The 26980-nt window shown below is 41.2% G+C and overlaps 1 protein-coding gene, 1 long non-coding RNA gene and 3 pseudogenes across 3 annotated transcripts; 4 read left to right on the plus strand and 1 right to left on the minus strand.

The window, feature by feature from the left end:
* Positions 1–910: 910 nt before the first annotated feature.
* On the plus strand, positions 911–2738 carry LOC147495053 (uncharacterized; annotated as a pseudogene).
* Positions 2739–8935: 6197 nt separating this feature from the next.
* Positions 8936–10278, minus strand: LOC147495054 (uncharacterized). Its single transcript, XR_015200416.1, has 2 exons — positions 10139–10278; positions 8936–9378 (listed from the first exon to the last, which is right to left on the minus strand). It is a non-coding gene; the product is annotated as an uncharacterized LOC147495054 (long non-coding RNA).
* A 267-nt stretch (positions 10279–10545) lies between these two features.
* On the plus strand, positions 10546–12229 carry LOC147495055 (putative receptor-like protein kinase At5g24010 pseudogene; annotated as a pseudogene). Its single transcript, XR_015200417.1, has one exon. The product of XR_015200417.1 is annotated as a putative receptor-like protein kinase At5g24010 pseudogene (transcript).
* Positions 12230–16317: 4088 nt separating this feature from the next.
* LOC147495056 (uncharacterized) lies at positions 16318–17361 on the plus strand. The gene has a single exon (XM_086568305.1). The coding sequence runs from the start codon at positions 16318–16320 to the stop codon at positions 17359–17361; it is 1044 nt and encodes a 347-aa protein (XP_086424431.1).
* Positions 17362–22467: 5106 nt separating this feature from the next.
* LOC147495057 (glyceraldehyde-3-phosphate dehydrogenase 2, cytosolic-like) lies at positions 22468–26303 on the plus strand (annotated as a pseudogene).
* The last annotated feature ends 677 nt before the right edge of the window (positions 26304–26980 follow it).

The raw sequence follows: 26980 nt of genomic DNA on the forward strand, positions 1-26980 counted from the left end.
ATGAAATTTCCTCAAAACCCTCGGCATAACCAACCAAACCAACAATGTACTAGTTAAAGTCAAACCAACAGGCATAACAACATTTTTCAAATAAGGATTAGCATCAAGCATATGTTGAACATGAGGGACTAATCATCCGACGCTTCCTTAGCCTTCTGTCCTGTATAATCCTGGCGTCAACAATAGTCCCCAAACTTTCTTCAAACTATCCACCCCATCACTTCCATTCATTATCAGAGCTACTAACATTCAATGCCTTCACCACAGAACTATCCCCTTCCCACCGAAAACGTGAATAAGCTCGATAACTAGACACCCCATATACACAGCTAGGATAGCCAATAGCCCCAAAAGCATAGCGACTTCCAATAACCCATTCTTTTCTACTTCTTTTCTATCATACCCATTGATATGGGCAGTTGTTATATTGCTTAAAGTAGCTGAAAAACTAGTTGGTATCTTTGATTTGCTCTTAAAGTTGGTATATGATTAGTTAAGTTCTTGTAATAAGAACAAGTATATGACCTTATAAACCTCATTTCACATCAACTAAAAACTAATTTTAATGACAAACATTTAATGAACAGAATGAAGATTTAGAGAAAATATACGGACCTCAAAACCCTTGTGTGTTTCTTTGAAGAAAAAGCATTGAGTGAAAAAAAGCTTTTGGAGTGTGAGTAACAAGTTCATTAAGAACAAATGGCTCCAATTGGGCCGAAAGCCCACTTTCTTTTTGGGCCCACGTTGAGTAGAGTCCTAGTTTTTGTACACTTTTACTATATAGTATATACGAGTGTGAAATGTATACAGACTTTAGTTGATGAAGAACTCTTTACCTGATTTTCAACTCCAACTATAATCTGCTTCTACCTTTCTTTAAAACCCAAACTTGAACAGTTTATTGTAGATGGCCATGAAGAAAGGAAGTACAAAGCCGCATGGTGAGAAGATTTATTCATGTATTCCCAAGTTTTCAATATGGTTTTTGGTTATTCTCTTTGTTACTTACGTGTGTTATTACACTTGGAATCTAGTTTCTTACTCTTGGCTGCCTTATAGTAGTACCACGGTCGTTTTGAAAGCAGAAGCAATGCTGACTCCACAGCAAGAAAATCCTCCTACACTAGTGCGTGTCGAAAACAATAGGAAAACAAGTCTACAACACGTAGTTTTTGGTATAGCAGCTTCAGCAAAATTTTGGGAAAAAAAGGAAGAAGTACATTAAGTTGTGGTGGAAGCCTAATGAGATGAGAGGTTTTGTTTGGTTGGATAAACAAAGTTAAAACCCATGCTGGCGAAACCGATATTTTACCACCTTTGAAAATATCGGCAGATATAGAACGTTTTCCTACAAAAATCGTCTAGGTGACCCTTCCGCAATACGGTATATCGAGGATTGTTTCGGAAACAGTGAGGTTGGGATTGAAAAGATGTGAGGTGGTTGGTAATGGGTGACGACGATACGTTTTTGTACCGGCTAATTTAGTGAGAGTTTTAGAGAGAAATATGATTATAATCAGTTTTATTATATCGGTAGTGTATCGGAAAGTCATATACAGAACATTGATTTCTCTTATAATATGGCTTATGGGGGTGGTGGATTTGCTATAAGTTATGGTTTGGCTAAAGAAATTGAGAAAATGCAAGATACGTGTATTCAAAGGTATCCTCAACTGTATGGTTCTGATGATCGTATGCAAGCTTGTATGGCTGAGGTTGGTGTACCTCTAACTAAAGAAGCAGGTTTTCACCAGGTATTTTTTCTATTTTGTTTAATTTGGTTTTTGTTGTTTATGTTAATTTATGGTATACTAATTCGGTGATCTTTATTACCAAAGAAAAATTCTTTTGGTGATTATAGAATCTAGATGCATTTTAATCATTCAGATTGTGTTACTTATTGCCCTTGTAATATAATCCACTAATTAATCCATCTCCTGACAATCATTTTTGGTGTATCAGTTTGATGTATATGGCAGCGCATTAGGCCTGCTCGCAGCGCATCCAGTAGCCCCATTGGTAAGCATACACCATTTGGATATAGTGGATCCAATCTTCCCAAACATGACTCAGGTTCAAGGCTTGAGCCATCTCAACATCCCAATCGAACTTGACTCAGCTAGTATGATGCAACAATCGATGTGCTACGACAAAAATAAGATTTGGTCAATTTCTACCTCTTGGGGATACGTTGTTCAAATTTATCGCGGTTTCATATCACCGCGTGAATTAGAAAGACCTTCAAGAACATTTCTCAATTGGTATAGGCAGGCGGATCAGACTGGTTTCTCATTCAACACTCGCCCAGTGAGTAGGAATGGTTGCCAAACACCATTTACATATTATATGTCTAAGGCTTGGTATGATTCGTACAAGAACCAGATGGTGACAGAATATGTTCCGGCATTGGACCAAGAACCACATTGTAGGTGGAAAATATTGGACCCAGGTGTTGTAGACCAAGTGGTGGTTTACAAACGACCCGACCCACAAAAATGGGAAAAGGTGTGTCTTTTTATTTTCTAAATGGTTACCCAAAAAATGTATATTATTCCTATTCATGAACGTTGTTGTATTAGTTTTGAGCAGCTTCATTGATCTAATTAATTGTTGTGACATGTTATTTTGTGTAGGCTCCAAGGAGAAATTGTTGTAGAATCCTGCCATCAAGAAACCAAAGGATCATGTTGGTCGAAGTCAGTTTGTGTAGGGAAGGTGAGACCATTGGAATTTAAGACACGAAATTTGTTACAGTCTCAAAGGCCGGAGAAAAAATTGCTTATCCAAAAGAAGGTATATGAAAGAGCGGATTGAATATATTTGTACAAATGAGAATTTATGAAGTTCAATGTATATAGTTTTGGTGCAACTGTATAGATTCTATTAAGTTTTTATACGACTTCATATTTGTGAACGTTTGCATAAATGAGTAACTAACAAACTTTACACAAAAATCTAAAGTTGGGGAATAAACCTTTTCTTTGAGCAAATTTGGGTAATCAATCTTTAATTTGTTGCAACGTTAACTTCCGTTCAGTCCATTATTTTTGCATACTGTAAATTGAAAGTTCGTCACCCAAATTTACTAAAGAGAAAATTATGCCCAAATTTCTAACTTCTTATTTCGTGTAAAGTTTGTTACTGTTGTTTATGTGTACTTTGTGAGGTAGTGATATTCTTATTCTGAATATCAAGCACGCTTCAAAGATAGTGGAAATACCACACTCCTACTCCGACCTAGTTTTCCGAACTACATTCAGGATGACCTGCATCATCAGCTCACGTCCACGAGCTACGAGTTCACTCTAGAACAGATCGACTCGCACAACACCACGCTCAGTGTTCTATATCATGACTCAGCTCATCTTCTAGAAGCAATCATTATCAAAGCTGCACTTACACAATCCCCTGCCGCAAGTTACTAACCACTGCAACTAATCCCCATCATTACAACATTCCTACCAACACCATTCTCATACTCCTTCTCAATCTCAACCATACATTTGTGTTAATCTTTACACGCGTTGGGTTGAGATTCAACTTAACCATCTATAAATACCTCTCATATGAACTACGCCATACCTGATTTTTCTCTCCCCCTAGAATCGAGAGATAGATACGTAGGCAGTTCGCTCATCAACGAACTCGGTCTTTCCCAAATTCAATCTAATTCTCCTTCTTCCTTTGTATGTAAAGGTGAACTAAAACGCTCCTTTACACGCTTACACTTATTTCTTTTGTGATCAATATAACAAAATGCAACTGGTTTTGAGTGGTGGCCAGGAATAGTGTAGGAAAAGCTAAGTGGTGTTTAAGATTTTCTCCATTGTCTAATAATAAGGTCCATATTTTTTAAATGAAAAAATTGCAAATTATAGATGCTTGCAAAGAGGATTCTGAGAATGAAGAGATAGTCGAGACAGAGGCAGGTGTTCTTGAGGGTGAACAAGATATGGTTGAGACAGCATGCAGTTTTAAGGGTGCACAAGCAGTGTCGGCAACATAGGCCAGTGGTATTGAGGGTGCACAAGTGGTGGTTGAGGCAAATATATGTGGTATGGAGGGTGTACAAGTTGCTAATGTCAACTAAATTTGACATGGAATGCAAGGGAATGGGAATGAAGCAACCGCATGAGTCTTAGGAAGCTTATTCTCAAAACGAAGCGATATTTTTGTGTTCAAGAAACTAGAATAGAAACCTAGCTCCCTTTGTGGAAATGCGAATTTGGACCTGACAATTGGTAGTGGATTGGACTCCCTTCTTGGGGTCAATCGTGGGGAATGATTCTTGCTTGGGATCTGAGATAAGGTGATAGTCGAGGACCACTTAGTAGGCTTATTCAATTACTATCATCGGGTTCTTTGATAAATGACAACTTTAAGTGGATGGCTACTTTGGTGTGTATAGTCCTAATAAGAGCAACAAAGATCCGAGGGGAGGATTTCGGCTTGAATTAGATGATATCGTGCTTGGTGTGAGTACCCTTGGTGTGTAGGTGGAGATTTCAATGTGATCGAGAAGGGGCTGAGAAAGATATGGAGGCGGAGAGGCGACAAAGAAATGGCAGTTTTTGGGAATTTATAGACCGCAATCGTTAATTGGGTTCCCACTACAAGGTGTGATGTTCACTGGTCAAAGAATCAGCCTTGAACCTCTTTGAGTAGGTTGGATGCTTTTCTGGTTTCTCCAGAGTGGGAGGGCCACTTCGAAATGCTAAAGAAATTGCACTCGGAGATATTCCTCGGACCATAAAGGCGTGTTATTGGATTGCACTTCGTCAAAGAATCAAGCCCAAGGCCGTTTAAATTTGAATTGATGTGGTTTGATGACAAAGATATTACGGGAAGATGGAAGAATGGTGGAACTCTTTTGTGTTCATGGGTCTCAGTATTATTTGGTGGAGAAAATTAAAAGCACTCAAACAGAAACTTATTGTTTGGAACAAAGAGGTGTTCGGGCGTGTGGACGCTCTTATTGATACACAAGTCAGTATCATTGCTGATCTTGACAAGTTAGAAGAGGAAAGGGGTCTTAACCAGGAGGAATTTATAACTAAATAAATTGAGGCCAATGCAAAACTCCAAACTCTTTTGAAAAGGGAGGAGGTTTCATGGAGGGTGAAATCAAAAACGTTGTGGGCTAAGGATGGTGATGGATGCACTAAGTACTTCCATACAATGGCCAACATGAAGATTAAGATCAAGGACATCTCTAAAATCCGGGTGGGCAGCAGAATGGTGTCAGATAAAGCTGAAATAAAAAACCACATAGTGGGGTATTACACTTCTCTCTATACAGAAAAGGAAGACTTTCGTCCAACTTTAGAGGGCCTAGATTTTGAGACAATTTTAGAAGAAAGGAAACAGTGGCTAGAGAGGGATTTTAGCATCGGAAGTGGAGGATGTGGTGAAGGGGTTTCAAGGAGACAAGTCTCCAGACCGACGGACTTTATATGGAATTTTACCGCAAATGCTTTGGCACTTTCTTAAGGATGATGAGATGGTTGTTCTGAAAATGTTTCAAGATTCAGCTTTTATCGACTAGCGTAACAATTCCACGTACATCACTCTTATTCCAAAGCATGAGGGAGCAAGGGAGATGTCAGATTTCAGACCTATTAGTTTAATTGGGGGCATATATAAAATCATCTCCAAGGTCTTGAATGTTCGCTTGAAGGTAGTATTAATAGACATAATCTCCAGATACCAAGGTGCTTTCATAGAGGGGCGGCAAATTCTTGATGGGGTATTGATAGCCAACGAGTGTATTGACTCGAGACTTCGTCAGAATACACCAGGTATCATATGTAAGGTTGATATCACGAAAGTGTTCGATTATGTGAACTGGAGCTTTCTTAGATATATGTTATGCAAATTCGGATTTGGAGATAAATGGAATGAGTGGATTATGACATGTGTATCGACATCATCTTTCTCGGTGATGATCAATGGGACTCCCACAGGTAATTTCAAGAGCAATATAGGCTTACGTCAAGGAGATCCTCTCTCTCCTTTTTTGTTTGATATAGTGATGGAAGCCCTCCAAAAAATTATTCAAAAGGCGGTGCAAGGAGGGTGATTAGCTGGCTTTTCTTTTGGCAACAATAGTCCTGCCGTCCCCATGTTAGAATTTGCAGATGACACTATCTTTCTTCTAGATGCTTCAATAGCTCAAGTCTTGGTGCTTAAAGCTGCTCTTCTTTGGTTTGAGGCTGTTTCTGGCTTAAAACCCAATCTAGCCATAACCTCTATTATAGGAGTGGGGGAGGTGCAAAATTTGGAGCTACTTGCCAATGCTATGGGGTGTGCAAAGGGCCAACTTCCTTGTAAGTACCTTGGGTTGCCACAAAAACAAGCAAGTATGGGATCCTGTACTAGAAAAGTGCGCTAAGAGGCTTAACGGTTGGAAAAGAAAGATGTTGTCTAAGGGAAGTCAACTCACACTCATCAATACACACTTGCCGCCATCCCTATCTATCACCTCTCGCTTCTTACCATTCCGATGAGCGTAGGGAAGAAATTGGAGAGAATCATGAGAGATTTTCTATGGGGTTCTTCGGCAAAGAGTAGAAAGTACCATCCGGTGGCATGGGAGAATGCTTGTAAGCCTAAGGAGATGGGGGGTTTGAACATCAGAAATATACACTTGACCAACATGTCCCTCTTGGGTAAATGGGTATGGAGATACGGCAGAGGTGAACCAGAATTATGGAAGGAGATCATTCAGGACAAATTTGGTGCGCCAGAGGTGGGTGGTTGGCCACCCGATCTTTTTAGTTCCTATGGGTGCAGTTTGTGGCGTGGAATTCTCACTACCGAAGGTAAGCTTAAAGAAAATGTCACATACCAGGTGGGGCAGGGTCACAAAGCAAAATTCTGGAAGGATGCTTGGTGCACGGATAAGCCTTTCCAAGAGAATTTTGAAGAGCTTTTTCGATATTCGAGTGACAAAGATGGGCTGGTAAAAGATCGTATGGTTAGGGAGAACAATGGGTTGACTTGGAACTTCAAATTGAGGCATGGTGTAAGGGAGTGGCACATAGAGGGTGTCATTCGCATGTTGGATGCTCTTGCAGGGTTAACCCCTTCGGTGGAAGAGGATAAATGGGTATGGAAGCAATCTAGCAACAGTAATTTCTGTTCTCGATCATACTACAATCTACTGGCCAACAACATTCCCTACCCACCACAACCTAGAACTCCGAAGCTCTTATCGATGGCGTATGCAGTGGTGTACCTCCTAAAGTGCGATTCTTCCTTGGTGTTTACTACAAGGAAAGATAACCGACAAAATCAACTGCGCACAAGGGGTAAGGAGGTGGAGGCAGAGTGTGTTGTGCACTCAAGTTGATGAAACTGCAGACCACCTTATGCTACATTGTAGCTTCAGTAAAGGCGTGTGGCAAAACATACTACAACCAATGGGCATTGATATCAACTAGGCTATCTGCCCTCATTCAATAGTCTCTTGCCTTCATAGTTGGGTATCGCCAAATACTACGGCCTATGGGAAATGCATATATTTGGCCTTTAGTTCCTTTTGCCACGTGGTGGTCTATCTCGAGAACAAGGAACGATGCCATCTTTAAGAAGAAGCCCGCATCTATTGAAACCACTATTCGTAACATTAAAGTGAACTTGTGGCTTTGGACATCGATGCTTTTGGAGAGAAGGGGATACTGTTTTGGGAACTTAATGTTAGAGTGGAGATCTGTTATTTCAGGTGTATCTCAGCTAGGATTTTCACTTCTAAGTTACTTTTTTGTTAAACACCTCCTTGTATTGGTGAGTCTCTTACTCACTTTTTCTTTCTTTCTTTTCATATGAATAAGATGCATATTTATTAAAAAAAAAATGAAAAAAATATACTATAAAAAGTATGATGCAACTTCAAAATGGAAGGTTTTGAAAATCCACTTAAGTTAGAACCTTCCATACCTAAAGAATATCGAAGAACTAAAGTGTTAGCAAGTAAATATAAATGAACAATTGAGTTATGTATGTGTACTTAATGAGCAATTCTTACAAATTATTACATTCTAAACTTGTAATGCAACAAAGTATATCCGTTTTTTTTAGATTATATGCGATATAAAAGACTTAATTGTATGTTTGACATTTTTTTCGTTTTTTGGCCAAATTTTTAAATGTATTATTATTCAAAATTTTAAATTTTTGACTTAATAATTTATGTCGAATTTTTTTGTCCCATGGAATTTACTAGCTAAATTGACCCACAAAAATGGGGAAATGTCTTTTATTTTCCTAAATGGTTGCCCCAAAAAAATGTACATTTAGCCTATTCATGACATTGTTGTATTAGTTTTGAGGCAGCGTCATTGATCTAATTATATGTTGTGACATTTTATTTGTATAGGCTCCAAGGAGAAATTGTTGTAGAATCCTACCACTGAAAGGATCATTCTGCTCGAATTGAAGTGAGTGTGTGCAGGGAAGGTGAGACTATTGGAATTTAAGATAGTAAATTTTTACTGTCCCAAAGGCCGAGTATAGGAAAGAATAGTTTATCGAATAAAAGTAGGTATAGAAAAGATCAGATTGAATATATTTGTACAAACGAAAATTTATAAAGTTCAGTGTATATGTTTTTGGTGCAACTGTAAAGATTCTATTAAGTTTTTATATGACTTCATATTTGTGATATTCGCTTCCTGAACTTTTGTTTTGACTACACAAATGGTTTGGTATTTGATTCTAAAGAGTGGTATGTTGTAATCTTTTTGTAACGAGATAAATACATGAATGGGTAACGAACTTTACACAAAATCTAAAATTGAGAAATAAATTTATTTTTTGAACAAATTTGGGAATCAATCTTTATTTTGTTGCAACGTTAACTTCTGTTCAAAGTTTCATCCATTATTTTGCATACAACAAATTGAAAGTTCATTGCCCAAATTTACTCCAGAAAAAATTGAATTGTTGTGTGATAATTCGTTTATTTATCTCTTTCTTACCAGTAAACAAATGACACTGTTTACTAACGCTAGTTTTATTCATCAAATCAAGAAATATAATAACCATTAATTGTTTTAAGAAAAAATAATAATAACGAAATTTGACTGGGTATAAAGACACATTGCTAATTCATCTAGAGAAATGCAAGTTGCAAATCCTTATTTTCGCTTCACTAGCACTTTCAATTGCATATACGAGTGTAGCCATCTTAGTTAAGTGTTCCCGACACACACAACCATTGACCAATGAAAAGAGCACTGCAATTGAGATTGGGATTGATAGCAGCAAAAGTTGCAGCTGTTGAATTGCTGCTCTGTATGATGCCGAAGCAAGTATCACCACTTTGTACTCCAACAACTTCATCACAGTTTGGAGTTTTCACTCTTCCAAATGTAACTGTTAATCACATCAGATACATATCGATTAGACTATCCATGTAATGCACCGTACACAAAATATGAATATATTGACGAAAGCAGAGTTGTGTATTCTCTAACAAAATAACGATACACTTTGTTGGAATGATCATCTCATGCTTGACAATCTTTTTGCACACGTTATATCATCTGCCACATTAAATTAAATAATTTGAAATCTACAGCACTGAAAGCTAGATAATCTCGACTCTAGGCTTCGTCTCGAAGAAAAATGACATCTATTTTTGCCAAATCCTCTTAAATATATTGGTTTTCTGAAGAAAAAAAATTTGGAACTCTTCTATCCATCTTTTATACATGCTTCAATTAGGAACTCTACTTAGAAATTGGCAGATCGAGTGCAACTGATGCAAATTCATTCTTTGGGAAATTCTCCACAATAATTGTAAACATCTACCCTTTGTAAAAGACACCTTTTGTTTAGGAATTAACCTGTGTCCAATATTAATTAATTAAGAACCAGTGACCACACAACATGCTAAAATATATTCAAAAAAAAAAAAAAAAAAAAAACTAAATATTGGTCGCACACTCGCACACATTTTTAATATTAAGAACTTGTGTCCAACGTTTGTGCACTAAATATTTAGTTCTAAATATATAAGCATTATAAATCTACTTAACCAAAAAAAACACTATATACACGCCCTCTCACATTTCACACTCATTTGGCTTGACGGAAAACAATCTTGTTTCAATATACTAGGGTAAAAACTTACGACCAAAAAACCTGCCCTCTGCAGTGGACATGATGAGAAGAAGTGAGAGCATGAAAACAATGTTAAACATGGCTACTTTGTTGTTGATCTTAGCCATTATATAACTCTCTCTTTCTTCTGGCTTTTCACTTTGCAAAAATGGTCTATATATAGTGCTGAATCAATTGTCCAGACCAACAAAAATCAGTAAAGATTCCATTGTTTATCTGATTCTACCAATGGCCGGCTTCTCCTAGGATAGGCGAGTTACTGTAGACAATATTTTGGAATGTTTCTTCCCCATGCAGGCCAAAACGTGAAAACAAGCATACGGGTATAGGCTTGTACACCGCGGGCCGAAAGCCCATGACCCAGTCGACCACCTACCGCTAACTTGGATATACGCGTACAGCGCAACACATCTGACATCTGACCCCACCAAACACGGAAACTATTTTCAGTCAGATCCTCAAAACCAGAACAGCTCTGAAAACTGAAATCATTTCTCTGTAATGGAGCTCAACATTCTCTTCTTCTTCTTCTTCTTCTTCTTCACTATTTCAAATGCAGTGACACAATTCTCACCAACAGACAACTACCTTATCAATTGTGGTTCACCCATCACCTCATTTCCCTCCAACAATCGTTTCTTCATTACTGATACTTCCAAACCAGGTTCACTTTTCTTGTCCGCCAAGTCATCATCTTTTCCACTCATTAACAATAACCCTTCTCCCCATCTCTCTCAATTATACCACACAGCTAGAATTTTCAATAAAGAATCATTTTTTACTTTTGGTATCAAGAAAAAGGGCACTCATTTGGTACGTTTGCATTTCTATCCTTTTTTTGATATTAGTAATGCTAACTTTCATGTTTCAAGTAATGGTTATTTGTTGTTAAGTAAGTTTAATGGGTTAGAATTTGAGAATGGTGAAAAAGAACCGATTTTGAAAGAGTATTTGATTAATGTTGACAAGGGGGTGGTTGAAATTGTGTTTACACCGTTTAATGAATCGAGTTTTGGGTATGTGAATGCGATTGAAGTGTTTTCGGCACCCGATAGACTTATTGCTGATACTGCAATGTTGGTTGGTTTTAATGTGAGTGAGAAAATTAATGGATTGAGAAATCAGGGATTGGAAACTGTTTATAGACTTAATGTTGGTGGTCCGAAAGTTACTCCGTTTAATGATACATTGTGGAGAACATGGATTCCTGATGATGGGGTTTTGAGAATGAATGAAACGTCAATGGATATTCATTTCAGTGGGAGAATTCAGTACCAAGAAGGTGGTTTGAGTCGAGAAATTGGACCGGATAATGTATATAGTTCGGCTCGAGTTATGAGTAATCTGAAGAGAAATTCTAACATTACGTGGATTCTTCCTGTGAGTGTTGGGTATAAGTATCTTGTTAGAATGCATTTCTGTGATATTGCTAGTCTAGCACTTAATGAGTTGTATTTCAATGTTTACATCAATGGGCATTTGGCTACTGAGAATTTGGATCTGTCAGACATTACACGAATGCTGGCTTCTCCTTACTATGCTGACTTTGTTGTCAATGCTAATGAGTTGGGTGTTATAAGTGTAAGCATAGCTCCTTCGAATCTAAGTAGTCCAGAGAGGATGAATGCTATATTGAATGGTTTGGAAATCATGAAGATGAATAATTCCATGGGTAGTTTCAATGGAAAGATATCTGTTGCTTCGATTTTGAGGAGTCGGGCGAGAGGAAATAATGGTGTTGGAGTATGTTCACTTGCTATTATAAGTTTGTTGGTGGCGGCTTTTGTAGTTATGCATAGGAGAAACGCTGTGGCACAAGACTCTGTGGGGTGGTCACCATTGCCTTTGGATGCTTCAGAAGGCAATTTGAAATATAAGAATCAATCAGCGTTGCGTAAGTTCTTATTCTTTTGAATAATTAATTAGTATTTGTACTATGTAATTTTGGTATGATGAAGACAAGATGCTAGAGACACCATATGAAGATGTAACTAATGAAATTGTTTGAAGCTTGTATTATAATCATGTGTATTTTTCATTTTGTACGATTGACTAAGCATCAACTACTGAGTTTAGAATAAGAACAAGTCTTCACTTGTTACTCTTATTGCCTTAATGAGCCATTTTGTTTTTGAAGTCTAAACCTGTCTAAACAAGCTGTACCTTTCGAGTTGATATTGGAAAATGACATCAATATGGAACCTTAGCTATTGCTGCAGTTCTTATATTAATGGCCATTGTAACCAGTCGGAGGTTATATTTCTGTTTTGTTCGGGAGGGTGGGTGTTTATGTTTTTTAGTGAGTGATCTGCATGCTCCTGCAAATTTTAGCCATAGAAAAGGTTACAAAAACAAAGAGAAAGGTAACAGAGTGATCTCAATGTGAGTAAAATAAGATGATCTGGCGGGATCTTAGCATCATAAAATCATTTTACACTGTAAAATAGAAAGCGGCACTGAGATAAAAACATTCCTATGCCCTAGCCAAGTGGTGGTGCCGCAGTATATTATGCTTCAGTCTCCATATTTAAGGGCACAAAAACATTGGGCAAGGAAACATTAAATACAATGGCCTGTTTGCTATCCTTTTATTTTTAGGTTTTTTTGCATACAAGTATGGTACAGAATAGTTGGTTTTGTTACATACCACTTCTTTGCTGCAGTATGAATATAATGACTCCGAGACTCGAAGAACAACCCTTCTTTGCTGCAGCATCCGTGCCAAAATCTGCCTCCCTAGAGTGTGCGGAATACTCCAAAATCTAGCTTGTTAACTGCTCTCATCCACCTTGCTTTTAAATTCCATAGCTTCTGTCCCTTCACAAAAGCAACTATAGCGACCATTGAGTCGCTGTCAATCCATAGCTTCCTCCAATTGTTCCTTACTGCTGTCTCTGTTGCAAGGACTATAGCAGAAAATTTAGCTGCATAGTTAGTGGTCACTCCCATTCCATAAGCTAGGAACTAGTAATACTGGGTTTGCCATAGCAGAGCCATGCATATTTGCTTTGGCCACCCCCTAGTTAGGAGAAGGTTCAGGTCTTCAATGGTAGTGAACTTCCTGTACAGACTACAATATCATTCTTCAGCTAGTTGAACAATGTTAGGCCTTGTTTCATCAAAGAAAATTCTGTTTCTAGTTTTCCATATTTGAACCATCAACCATGAGATGCTTCCTGATAGGACTTCGATTCTTTGCAGCATGCCTGACATGTTGAAGGTGCAACCGTGCAAACTGCTTAAGGAAACCTTACACAGCTCAGATATCCATGCTAATATGAGCTTAGGGATATCACCGTCCTATATCATGTGCTGAACACTCTGTACTTCATTGTTGCATACACATAGATTCATTTAGAATGAATCCCTTTCCTATGTACCCTGTCATAATTAGGGACTAATTTGTGCATTAGATTCCACACTATTCGTGCTGCTCTTGGGTGGATATGCTTGTTCCACACCCAACTGCACCAGCTGACCCCTGCTATCCTTTCATTGATTGACTGCAAACTTGGAGAACGCTCTATGCGTATGATGGGTACAATATATAGTTTTGCAAGGGAAAGTGGAAAAGTTATAAGTATTTCTGCTAGTTTGACTTTTTCGACAACAAACTCTGATATTACATGGACTCTTCCTGTGAGCGTTGGTTATAAGTATCTAGTTCACATGCATTTCTGTGACATTGCTAGTATGGCACTTTATGAATTGTATTTCAATGTTTATATCGATGGGCATTTGGCTTCTGAGAATTTGGATCTGTCATACATAGATTAAGTGAGTGCTTGCTTCTCCCCTGTTACCCTATATGATGACTTTGTTGTCGATGGTGATCACTTGGGTGTTATAAGTAGGAGCATATCTCCTTCCAGTCTAAGTAGTTTAGAGAGAAGTATATAATAACTTTGTCATGATAATAATGAAATATACAAAAGAAATTAAGACAAACGCGCAAGTACTTTCTGGGACAGCAAGTCCCACTTCAAAAAACAAACTCGTTCAGCATTCATACAATATTTTGAGTAACTCAACGAATTGTAATGCTAAGAAACCAAAAATTTCAAAAAAAAAAAAGAGAGAGGATAAAACAGCGTTGGTTAGCCGTACCAGCTTCCTCGTGTATGTCCCCTTTTGCCGGTGCTGCGTTTGCCTCGTCTGGAAGGCACCAGTCTTTCCCTTTTTCGTTTTTCTACTCATATTTCATCCTGCAAATGGTCTCTCGATCTCACCCAAATCGACAAGGCTATTGAAATGAGCAAGACCATTCCAAAACAAAAAATTCCGAACTTGGAACTTAATCTCATTGATAACCGAATCTCCATCAATAAAGTCCCAACAGTATCTAAATCGATCTTTGTTGCAATTGTGCAGACTCCATTTCGAACACTGTTCATGTTTCTTTTCGTAGAGTTTGGTCCATATTTGTTTGTCCCAGTCTTCTAAAATCCAAATAATGTAACAATGTTGAGCATTATGGAAATTTACAAGATACAAATCTTCTTTAATCACTATTAAACTTAAGTTAAGAACCATTGCCCCTGTATACTTTGCCTGGTTTGGCAGTTCAATTTTTCTGACTTCCCCATCTTCTATTCTTGCTAATGCAAGACCTTCCAATTTCCTGCTATAACCTATTCTCGCTAATGCAAGATAATCCAATTTCCTGCTATAACCTTCCACGATCCAATGCATGCATCCTCCCAGCAACGCTGGTTTCGAAACCATAGGCACAAAGTTCGAAACGTCTTCCACTGTCCAGTACAGCTCCCATTCCAGCCATCTAAGGACAATACATAGCAGCAGCAGCACAGAAAGACCACGATCTTATACTGATTGATGATATCGTCATTGTAGTAGCATAATGTGGAAAAGATGACTGGGTCAGCGGTGCAGGGAATAGGATGCAGAATACTGAAGAGAAAAGGAGAGCACGGGATCGTAACCACGGAACCCTAGACAGCAGATGTGTCACTGGTACGGAGGGGAGTCGGACCGCAAGATATAAGGACAGATGAACGTCCCACAAAAGAGGAGAGCGATATAAAAGGAACAGTGTGAAAAGAGAAGGAGGAAAAAAGGAAGAAAAAAAGAGAGAGAGGAAGAGAGAAAGAGAAAGAGAAAGAGAAAGATTGAGTTGTATCGTGCTCATACATCTGGCGCCGTCTGTGGGGAAGACAAGAACAAGAGAGGAATGGCACCGAAGAAGAGAGTAGGTAGACCTAAAAAGGTGGCAGTGGAGAACGTAACGCCGGATCTAGCGCCGGATGGTGTGATTGACGGAGAAGGTGACCGAAGAGAGGAACGGGAAACAGAAGAAACGAGGCTGATGAGAGAGGAGATCGCAAGGCTGAGGGAAGAGAATGAAGAACTGAGAAGGGAGAGAGAAAGGGCGGAGGATGAGACCGAGGAAGAAGGGAATGAGGGATCTGACGGAGAGAAAGCTGAGGAAGAGATGGTGGGACCAGATCTGGTGGAAAATCCGGTAGCAGGGTTGACTATGGAGCAAGTCCAGGAGATGATAGACAACGATAGGGAAGCGAACCGACGACAAGAGAAAAATCAAGGAGGAGCGACCAGTCAGGTGGTGGTAGGGTTGAACCGCAACCCGTTGGCAGACAAAATATGGGCGTCAGAGGTTTCGAAGCGGTTCGCTCAACCTAGATTCAAAAGGTATGACGGTAAAGGAGATCCGACAGACCACATCCATCATTTCCGCAACGGATGCCTGCGCGGCGGGAGGCGATAGATGATGGATGATGCGATGCATGATGTTCCCGGCGAGTCTGAAGGGAGGAGCGTCAGATTGGTATTACAGGTTACCCGCGGGGAGCATAACCAATTTCCAGGAGTTGGAGCAAGCATTTATAGATCACTTCATACACCAGAAGAGACGGGTGGTAGATATCGTAGCTCTATTCAATGTGAGACAACGGTCCTCGGAGTCAGTTAGAGAGTTTTTATGTCGATTCAAGGCAGAGACATTGAAAGTTGAAAATCTGGATAAACGGATCGCGGTGATAACATTTGAGAGAGGGTTACGCCCGGGAACAGGAGTACATCAATCTGTGGCGAAGAATGAGATCGCGACCTTACATGAACTTTATCCGAGGGTGGAGAAATACATAAGGTATGAGGATACGATGTAGAAGGATTCTAGAAAGTCGGGAAAAGCAGTATTGTCATTGGAAAATGGGAGGGAGTCTAGGAGAACGGAATCTGCCGGGAAGGAAAGTGGGGGATACCACGAGAGATCGCACACGGGTAGCGGGGACACGGGAGGGTGCCCGAAGGGAGTATCGGGAGAGAAAACCGTACAGAGAGACAGAGCAGACACCGCTGAACAAACCGTTGAGCGAGATCTTACCCTTAATCAAGAATCTACCGGGGTACGAGGGACCGCGGAGTACACCAATAGAGATACCTGAAAAACCGTTCTGCGATTATCATCAGATGCGGAATCACGAGACTAATGACTGCTATGCCTTGAAATGGTTGGTTCAGAGGATGGTGGAGAGAGGTGTGATGAGAGAGTTTGTGAGAGGAGAGCAGAATGGGGGACGCATGCCGTCGTCGGGAAGAATATTGGGAACTATCAATGTGATTTACAGCGGTGAAGTCCTAAGTCACAATGCTCATAAAGACAAGATAAGACGGACGGCGAGCATCCAGCAAATCAGTGAGAGGGTGGATAGACCGCGGCAGAATTCAGGAGCGACATCAGAGAAGGATAGGATAGTGTTCAGCAGCGCAGATCTACGGGCAGTGGACTCACCGCATGAAGATGCCCTGGTAATTACAGTAGCTACGGGGAACTACATGGTAAAGAGGGTGCTGATTGATTGTGGAAGCGTAGTGGATCTTCTATTCAGAATGGCGTTGGAAGAGATGGGAGTAGATCCTAAGCAACTGCGGCCTTCACGGACCAATCTATACGGATTCAATGGAAGTTTGACTGAACCCATGGGAGAACTTTTGTTGCCAGTAACAACGGGTCCGGTGACCATTTTCATGCGATTCATGGTGATAGATTCAGTTTCGCAGTACAATGCGATTTTAAGGAGGCGATGGATCCATGAGATGAAGGCGGTACCATCTACGTACTATCAAGTGATACGGTTTCCAACACCTACCGGCATATACGAGGTTTACGGTGACCAAGTGACAGCCAAGAATAGTCACCGGGGCACCGTACGTGAAGCGATTGATCCGCGGACCAGAAGGAGAGGCCTCTGATCCTAGAAAGAGGCGAGCATAGCAATTACAATGCGCCTCGGTGGAGGGGGAGTTGAAGGCATCAGAGGGACCGAAGATGATTGACGAAATCGAGATGGTAAATATTGGGGAAGTAGAAGAGGAGAAGTTCACAGCGGTGGGATCCAGCTTGCCAGAAGAATGGAAAGATAAGTTGATACAATTTTTATCCAAGAATAAAGATGTTTTCGCTTAGACAATAGAGGATGTCACCGGGTTAGATCCTGAGTTTGCGTGTCACCGGTTACACATGAAGGAAAACGCCAAACCCGTGAGGCAGAAGTTGCGCGGCATCAGACCTAAATATGCTGAGGGAATTCGCGAAAAAGTAGCGAGGTTGAAAGGAGCTGGGATAATCTGAGAAATGGAGTTCACTGACTGGTTGTCTAACATAGTCGCGGTACCGAAAAAGAATGGCAAGGTCCGCATGTGCGTCGATTTCACGGATGTGAATCTCGAATATCCGAAGGATAGTTACCCGATGCCGCGAATAGACGAGCTGGTGGATAGGACGGCAGGGTTCAAAGTATTTTCCTTTATGGATGCATCGATGGGATACAACCAGGTAGCGATGTATAAGCCGGATCAGGAGAAGACGGCCTTTGTGGTGGAGGGGGGGTACATATTGCTATACGAGGATGCCGTTTGGGTTGAAGAATCACGGGGAGCTACCTTCCGGTGCTAGGGAGAGAATGTTCGAAGGCAAGATCCGAAAGGGAATGGAGATTTACATAGATGACATGGTAGAGAAGAGTATGTCGGAGGAGGAACATATAGAAGGTTTGAGAGAGACGTTTGGAATATTTTAGAAGATACAATTTGAAGCTGAACCCGGAGAAGTGCACATTCGGAGTGACAACGGGAAAATTCCTGGGATATATCGTTACCCAGCGGGGAATTGAAGCTAATCCCGAGCAGATAAGATCTTTGGTAGAGATGTCGTCACCGCGGAATGTTAAGGAAGTACAACGTCTAGCTGGAAAGGTCACAGCTTTGAATAGATTCATCTCCAAGTCATCCGAGAAGTGTCGTCCGCTGTATAGATTGCTAAGGAATACACCTGATTTTGTATGGACCACGGAGTGCGAGGAGGCATTCCAGGAGTTGAAATTATATCTAGGCAAAGCGCCTCTGTTGTCACGGCTAGAGCAAGGGGAAAAGTTGTATCTGTATCTGGGGGCCATAGAGTATGCTGTTAGTTCAGTATTGGTCCGCCTAGCGGACAAGGTGGAGAAGCCAGTATATTTTCAGAGCAAGACTTTGTTGGACGCAGAGACCCGATATAGTAGGATCGAGAGGTATGCCTTAGCATTAATTTTCTCAACCTTGAAGCTGATACCCTACTTTGAGGCACACGTAGTGGTGGTGGTGACGAATCTGCCCCTAAAGCAGGCTTTGAGGACAGAAAAGTCCGGTCGAATGTTGAAATGGGCGGTGATGTTGAGTTCATATGAAATACAGTATCAGGTAAGGACCGCGGAAAAGGCACAGGCGGTAGCGGAATTTCTGGCAGAGTTTCCCGTGGAGGATCCTACCTGGGGAGAAGAGATGGTCATGGAACCAGAGAGGGAGGTAGAGCCAGACTTGTTAGACCCTTGGGATAAGAGGAACGGATGGAGAGTGTTTGCCGATGGATTAGCTACGAACGTATGCATCGGCATAGGGGTTGTGCTGGTTACACCCAATGATGACAAAATAGAGCAAACTATGAAATTGGGGTTCGCGGCATCCAATAACGAAGCGGAATATGAGGCAGTAATAGCAGGATTGAGAATGGCCGAGGACTTGGGTGTGAGGGAGCTGATAGTATACTCCGATTCGAATTTAGTCGTGTGCCAGGCGAATGGAGGATTCGCCACACAATGTCCCCGAATGGCGAAATATTTGGAGGTGTTACGTAAACGGTCTGCCTATTTCACGAATCTTAGGTTCATTCATTTGGGCCGAGGTGAGAATAGGCATGCCGACACCTTGGCTTATGTTGCCGCCGCAATCCCAGGGTCAGAAGAAAGGACGATTAAGGTGAGAAGGTTGGAAAGACCAAGCACGGAGGGCACAATAGAAATATGTCAGGTCGCGGAGGAAGAGGGGAGTTGGATGGATCATATCATCCACTTTTTGGCGGGAAAATAGTTAGCCGACAAAAAGGAGAAGAGAAGGTGGCAACAAACGTCCCAGAGATATGTTCTACTCGAGGGGGAATTGTACCGGAAAAACTTTAATGGGCCGCTGTTAAAATGTTTGAGTCCACGGCTAGCAGCTGAGGTGTTGGCCGAATTGCATGAAGGAGATTGCGGGAGCCATTATGCAGGAAGAACTACAGCTCATCGGTTGCTGACACAAGGGTATTTCTGGCCTCACATGAAGAGGGATGCAGTGGAGTTTGCTAAAAGATGTGTCAAGTGTCAGAGATTCGCTCAATTAATATTCGCCCCGGCGAAACCTTTGCACAACGTTTTCACTCCTTGGCCTTTTGCTATGTGGGCAATGGATATAGTGGGATCGCTGCCCATGGCTAGCGGGAAGTGAAGATTCATGCTCGCAGCCACTGACTATTTTACGAAATGGATTGAGGTCGTACTCTTGCAACAGGTGAAGGAGACACAAGTGATCAAGTTCTTGTGGGAGAACGTCATCTGCCGGTTTGGATTACCATATGCCATCATAGCGGACAACGGGACCCAGTTCATCGGAGCAAAAGTGGCTGGCTTCTTGCAAGCGTACGGGGTGAAACAGAGTTTCTCGGCCCCTTACAACCCGGAAGGTAACGGACAGGTGGAGTCATCCAACAAGACTCTTATGAACAATTTGAAGAAGAAGTTGGAAGATAAAAAGGGAGCTTGGGCAGATGAGCTGAATCATGTACTCTGGGCCTATCGGACTACACCTTGGTCCTCCACTCAGGAGACCCCGTACTCCATGGCTTACGGTGTGGAGGCCGTGATACCTTCAAAGATAGTTGCAGCAATAACGCGGACAAAGGCAGTGGAGGAGGGTTCAAATTGGAGAATATTAGCAGCGGATATGAATATGGCGAAAGAAAAAAGGGATACAGCCCGCATAAAGTTGGAAGAATACCATAAAAGGTTACAGAGACAGTATAACAAGAGGGTCAAGCCGCGGCATTTTCAGATAGGCGAGCAGGTCCTCCGTCGAGTGACTCCTAGCACAAAGAGAGAGAATGATGGGAAATTGGGGCCGAACTGGGAAGGGTCGTATACCGTGGTAGATGTAGGAGGAACGGGAACTTACAAATTGCGGACCAAGGAAGGCAAGTTGGTAGAGAAACCATGGAATGTTAGAATGCTCAAAAAATTTCACACTTGAATGTAACGAAAAACCAGAGCAAAGATATGTAGCTGTGTGTAAATATATAATACAACGGCACTTTTGAAATGAAATTGTTAGCGGTGTAACGGTAGAAGAGTTCCAGAATGAACAAGGGATAAGATGTGGAAACCGTATGAAAAAGAGAGTGGAGGGGTTGAGTCCTTCACTGAAACGAGTTCAGAATTATACATGGGGCAAAGCAAGGGGCCCCAAGTGGCTTCCCGTGTCTATAACACCGTGGAGTGATGCAAAGCACACATGGGGCATTGAGCCCCATAATATAGAGAGGGACAGCGGGGGGAATGAGCCTGCGCTGACATACGAGCCCCAGAATAGAGAGGGACAGCGGGGGGGATGAGCCCTGCGCGGACATACGAACCCCGGAATAGAGAGGGACAGCGGGGGGGATGAGCCCTGCGCTGACATACTCACATTGTTGAGCAGAGGACAAGAGGAGTTGTCTTCATCCGCGGAGTGGGATGAGCCCTTCGCAGACGAGAGAATTGAGCTACACGTGGGGCATTGAACCCAGTAATAGCAAAAGTCAGCGGAGGGGATGAGCCTTTCGCCGATACAAGGCCGGAGAGGAGCCAGTGGTGAGTGGAGACGTCCCAAGTGAATTAGTTGGTCGTGGACTAGAGTTGTAAATACACGCGGATCGTGGAGACAAACCACTTCTGGCTAAGTAGCTAAGTAGAAGGAGGACGGCCGAGAAAGAATACTAATTATCTAAGTCAATGCAGCAAGATCGCAGGAGAGATATATAGACATGGGGAGATGGGGTATGAATGTACAGTACAAATGAATCAGACATCAGAATCCATAGCTAAAAGAAACAACACACATGAAACGAAAAACAAGCATTCGTTGAAACAAAACGAGCATAAAGTGTTTACAAAACAAAAAAGAAAGGTAAACTTGGTAAGAGTTCAATAGTTCAGATGTGGCATGATGCATAAAAGAGGAGCTAAAACTGTTCGGTTGTGGGGTTGTCCTAAGTCCGGATATCAGAGTCTGCGTCCATGGCCGTGGTTACGAAGTTATTGGTAGCTGCTGCTAGAGTGGACGGGTCCTCTTGACTGGGGGGATCGGGGATGACATCAGTGGGGGGCCCTCCAGTGCAGCATCAGTTCTATCAAGCTCTGGGGTGTGGGGCCTTTCGGGGAGGAGTCTGCCTTCTCGAGTGAGTCGCGCGTGCTCTTCTTGAATTTTTCGTACTACTCGCTTGTCGGCCAATAGTTTAAAGTGGTCGCGTAAGGCTGCCATGTCGGCTTGGTGCTGTTGCTACAAGGCCGTGGAGTCAGCCTGATGTGTTTGCTTAAGAGTATCCACGGATTCTTGATGTTGGCGAGCAAGAGCGTCCAAGTCACACTGGTGTTGTTGAAGAAGTTCTTCCCTCTGTCATTCCAGGCATTCAACGACTTTGTCCATGTCACGCTGGTGAGTCAACTCCACGAACCTAAGCTCATCTTGAGCCCGGGTCTTCGCAAGGTGGGCGGCTTCCAGATCAGATTAAAGCCCGGCGCAGGCGCTTCTTAAGCCTTTAGGCCCGCAGAGTTCTTTCTCAAGGGATACTACTTTGTTCTTGGCGTTGAGGAGTCCGCGAACCATATAAGAAATGTCCAAGCTTACCTAGAATCATAAGGCGAGAGGTTAAAAAAAAAAAAAAAAAAAACATACCCTTTCACAATTGGGATACAATGACGTGCGGTACTGATCAAACGAACCCCTATCAGAATACATGATGTCTTTCGAAAGATGAGCATTGTAAAAAAGAGAGGAGGCGACGGCCGCATTATCCAGGGCAGAGTCGGTGGTGGTCAGCCTGCGATCACGTACCTTGAACACAGGACGGAATTCTTCCTCAGGGGACAAATCGGAAGCAGGAGCCACGGGTGGACAAGGTTCTTTGCCAGGGCGGCAAGTGTGCGAGGAAGAGACTGTGGATTGAAGGGGTTGGGAAGTGATGGGCTCAGGATCTTTGGAGACAGAATTCTGTTGGGTAACTTGATCGGATTCGGCATAGGTAGAAGTCCGCGGTCTCTTGGTGGGGGGAGCTCGGGCAGATACATTGGTTTATGGGACAGGGATCTCCATGACATCGTCATCTCCGTCGGAGTCGCTGTCAAACAACTTCTGTTTGCGGATATCCATATCTTCAGTGGGGGAAAGGGGAGAGGTGTATTGATCGTCCCAAGTGGATATGGAGCGGAAAGAGAGAATGTCTTCGGGAGCAGTGTAAGGGTGGGGTTCAAAAGATTTGCGTGACCATGAGGAAGGTAGGGAATGATGACGGTGTGGGCCTGGGTTTTGAGATCTTTTTCTGGGAGGGGGTGAGGCTCGCGGTTTCCTTTCTTTGGGAGGAGGGGGATGGTAAAATGGAGCAGAGAAGCCGCGGAAAGTTTGTAGAGCAGGGACTTGCAATAGGGGAGTAGCGGTGGTAGGATTGATACCTAAGAGTTTAGCTTGACCAGCACCAAGATCGCGAAGCTTCTGGAAGATAGGACAGGAGATGCCTAAGTAAATTTGAGATTTGTAATCCTGTCGCCAACCTACAAAATGGGGAAATGCAGCGGTTAGTGGATAACGATACGGATGGACGAAGAGATAAGAATAATAAAGATACTCACCACGGGGTATGAAGGCAAGATGGTTAAGTGTCGGGCTTCGAGGAGGCATGTCCATGACGTAAACTGCCCTGCCCGATATATATAGAGGGTAGTGGTGCCACACCTTATCGGAGGTAGTGACGCGGAGCAGGAAGGGGGACTTCTGAGGGCGCACACAGAAGAACTGGTACCCCACACCGACGTCCTTGGTGCTCTTCTTGAGGAAATAATGAGAAATGATATCGCGGCTGGTGATCTGAGGTTCACCAGCTTTGTTGTATGAGTTCGCGGCAAACATTGTCCGCCAGAAGTTTCCAATGCCTTGGCATGGGGGGATATTAAAGTGATTACATACTTCAACGTCCAGGCGGGTGAGGGGAAGCCGTAGACCAGCAACTATTTGACCCACAGTGATCACAAGGCACCCCGGTCTGCGGGGAACCAGGTGGGGGTAATGGGTGGTGGATGGCACATGCTCTAGACCAATACTGGCAGGAATGCCATAAGCAACCCTAATGGAGTCTAAATCAGGGCGGCGGCATTGAGACGGTGGAGGTAATGGGGGACCTTGATGTCCCAAAGTGGATGGTCCCACTACACCATAATAGGATATTTGCAACATAGCCTTTTTTTGCTTTGCAACGGTTATTTACCGTTAGCAAGTTGCCAACGCTATATAAGCGTTGGTAATGTTGTTAAGTGTTGCTTTAATTCGGGTGAATTTCATAAATTTATTTCCAACGCTTAAAAATTGTTTTAGAAGTGTTACAAATCAAAATTTTGAAAATTTCGCGAAAGAGGGAAACCAAAAAAAATCGCACTCTATTATTTCGGTCGAAATATAAAAGATAACTTTAGTCTCTCTCCTCTCTCTCTCTCACCGCCGCTACACTAAGTCTCCTCCCTCTCTCTCACTGCCGTAGCTGCGCCCACGGTCATAACCGTTGAAATCTTGTGTGAAAGTCTGCCACTGCCACTTTTAAGGTGACTACTTTCTCACCTTCCTCTTCTATTTCCATTAGCAATGAAAATAGTGAGCTTTTCTTAAAACTTGAAAAGGAGTGAGCTTTTGACAAAAGAAACTTGTTTTTATTGATCTACATCATGAACTTAAGGTTAAGGATGAGAAGACTCTTCTCTTTGGTGAGAAGCGCTTTCATTTTCATTTGTAGGTCCTGTCAATGCGTTTGTCCAATGCAAATGCGTGATTTTATTGTTTTGGATTTTATTGTTTAATTATTTTATTGTTTGGGTAGGAACCCGATGATGAGATTCCATGGGCTGATCTTTGGAGTGAATATGTTGTTGAAATTGGTGTGTTTACCACCAAGGACAAAGCCGCTCATTTGAAGGTTTGCTTTAGGTGTTCTAGCCTCTAATGCTTGTTTATATTGACGGATCGTGTTACGTGGTTTGTAAATGTTTATAAAATGGGATTATTATATTATAGTCCACTCTAAACGGAGTTTTCTTATTGATACTATTTTGAAATGAAATAGTTGTAGTCGGTTAATTCTAAAATGGGGTTGTTATGTAGTTTGTTTCTTAGTATGTCAAAGTGATCCGAGTCTATGCAAACGAAGTGGACAGTTAAGAGTAGAATAATGATATTTAAAAAGCACGTAATTAAAATTTGTTTGGTTGGATATATATCTACTTAAATACTACTAATAAGATTGAAATGAATTTGATTTCATTTTATTCCTAGAAGAAATTCTACTAATAGGATTGAAATGAAGTGGATTTCTTTATTTCATTCCTGGTTGTGTAGTTTTTATGTATTGACTTTCTTGTTTGCCTCTACTATGGTTGCATACTAATTATATATATTGTTTTCTAAAATGTGTTGGGTTGTCAATGCATAGGGTGGTGCTAAGAAGGTTGTCATTTCTGCCCCAAGTGCAGATGCTCCCATGTTTGTTATCAGTGTCAATGAGAATGAATACAAGTCGGACATCAACATTGTCTCCAACGCAAGTTGCACTACCAACTGTCTTGCTCCCCTTGCCAAGGTTTGTTTATATTTCAATGGTGTTAAGATTTTCTGAAATTCAGGATCTCTCACTGTTAAAAATGATTTCTTTTGTTAGTGACATGTTTTATAATATGACAGTTATCAATGATAGGTTTGGAATCGTGGAAGGTCTAATGACTCTTGCCCACTCCATGGTAAGTTGAGGGCACCGATGTTAGTTTCAGTTATGTGTTTCCTTTTTTTTTTTTGGGGATTGATTTGTATGTTTCTAAATGATATTTTGATTTAGCTACCCAAAAGATGTTGATGGCCCATCAAGCAAGGATTGGAGAGGTGGAAGAGTCGCATCCTTTAACATCATCAAAGACTTTGGAGCTGCCAAGGTATTTAGTTGAACTACTCTTCCATATCCCCAAGAATGTTTACAATATTTGGTAATAAAACATGTTACATTTCTTATGGAATAGCATTTTTTGTTTTGTTGTTACTTGTTACATTGTCGCTGATGATGCTTTAATAATTTATAATTGTATTTCTTCTTCTCGGTAATGAAGGTGTAGGAAAAGTTTTGCCAAGACTAAATGGAAAGCTCCTTTGGAATGGCCTTCCGAAGTTCCTCTTTGTTGATGTCTCTGTTGTTGATCTCACCGTGAGACTTGAGAAGAAGGCTTCCTATGATCAGATCAAAGTTGCAATCAAGTAAGGATTGTGTGTATTGTTTTTATCATCTTAATGAAAGTTCAACTACTAACTGTAATCAAGTCCCTATGTATTCTAACTTACAAGTCTGCAATGCTCAGGGAGGAGTCTGAGGGTAAGCTGAAGGGAATCTTGGGGTACACTGAAGATGATGTGGTTTCCACGGACTTCATTGGTGACAATAGGTATGAATTGTTGTTGATGTTAAGTTCTGGTGTCTTTTCAAGGAATGTCTGTTCAAAATCAAAGTTTAGTTAATTTTTCCAATGGGGCATTTGCTTTGTCATGAAGTCTCCAACAAACAAACCTTTGATAAAAATATTGTTTTTAAGATGTGGTCGCATTGAATTTTTGAATTCTTTTGGTCCGACCAAAGTGGCTCAGTTGTGTGCTCTACAAATTTTCATAGTATTTTTAATACACGTGTTTTATGTTATCTTATATTTTCATTTGTTAATCTTGTTTTTTTAAAACTAAATTTGTTCTTCAAATTTTATGAAGGCATGGGATATGTGTTGAGGTGGCTGTAGTGAACTCTGTCCAAGAGAAACTTAATATGTTTCTCAGTGCACTGATCTTTGTTTTTTAAAAAGTTCCTATTTTTGTTATGCCATCATTACAGTATGAAGCTTCTGAAGTATTTGGTGAAAATGTTATAGGACAAAGCATTTCAATTCTTTTTCTTTCCTAGTTCTTTTTGTGGTTGAAGTGTTTGGCCATTTCTGTTGACTCCTTTTGACATCACATGATGTCATTTGGTTTGGTTTTGAATTACATTAGTACGGTATGGGATCCTAGATGGTCTTTAATGTAGGTTATATATGAATGATTAGTTTTTGAAACCTTGATATTTTCTATAATTTTCAGTGATGTTTTACCATATGTTGTATGACCATTTAACAAAAAATAAAGTTTTAATAAAGTAAAACTAAATACTATTTATACTAAATACTATTTTCATATAATTTTCAGTGATGTTTTACCATAT

Source organism: Coptis chinensis, chromosome 6 (assembly GCF_015680905.1).
Source record: "Coptis chinensis isolate HL-2020 chromosome 6, ASM1568090v1, whole genome shotgun sequence".
Taxonomy (NCBI): Eukaryota; Viridiplantae; Streptophyta; class Magnoliopsida; order Ranunculales; family Ranunculaceae; genus Coptis; species Coptis chinensis.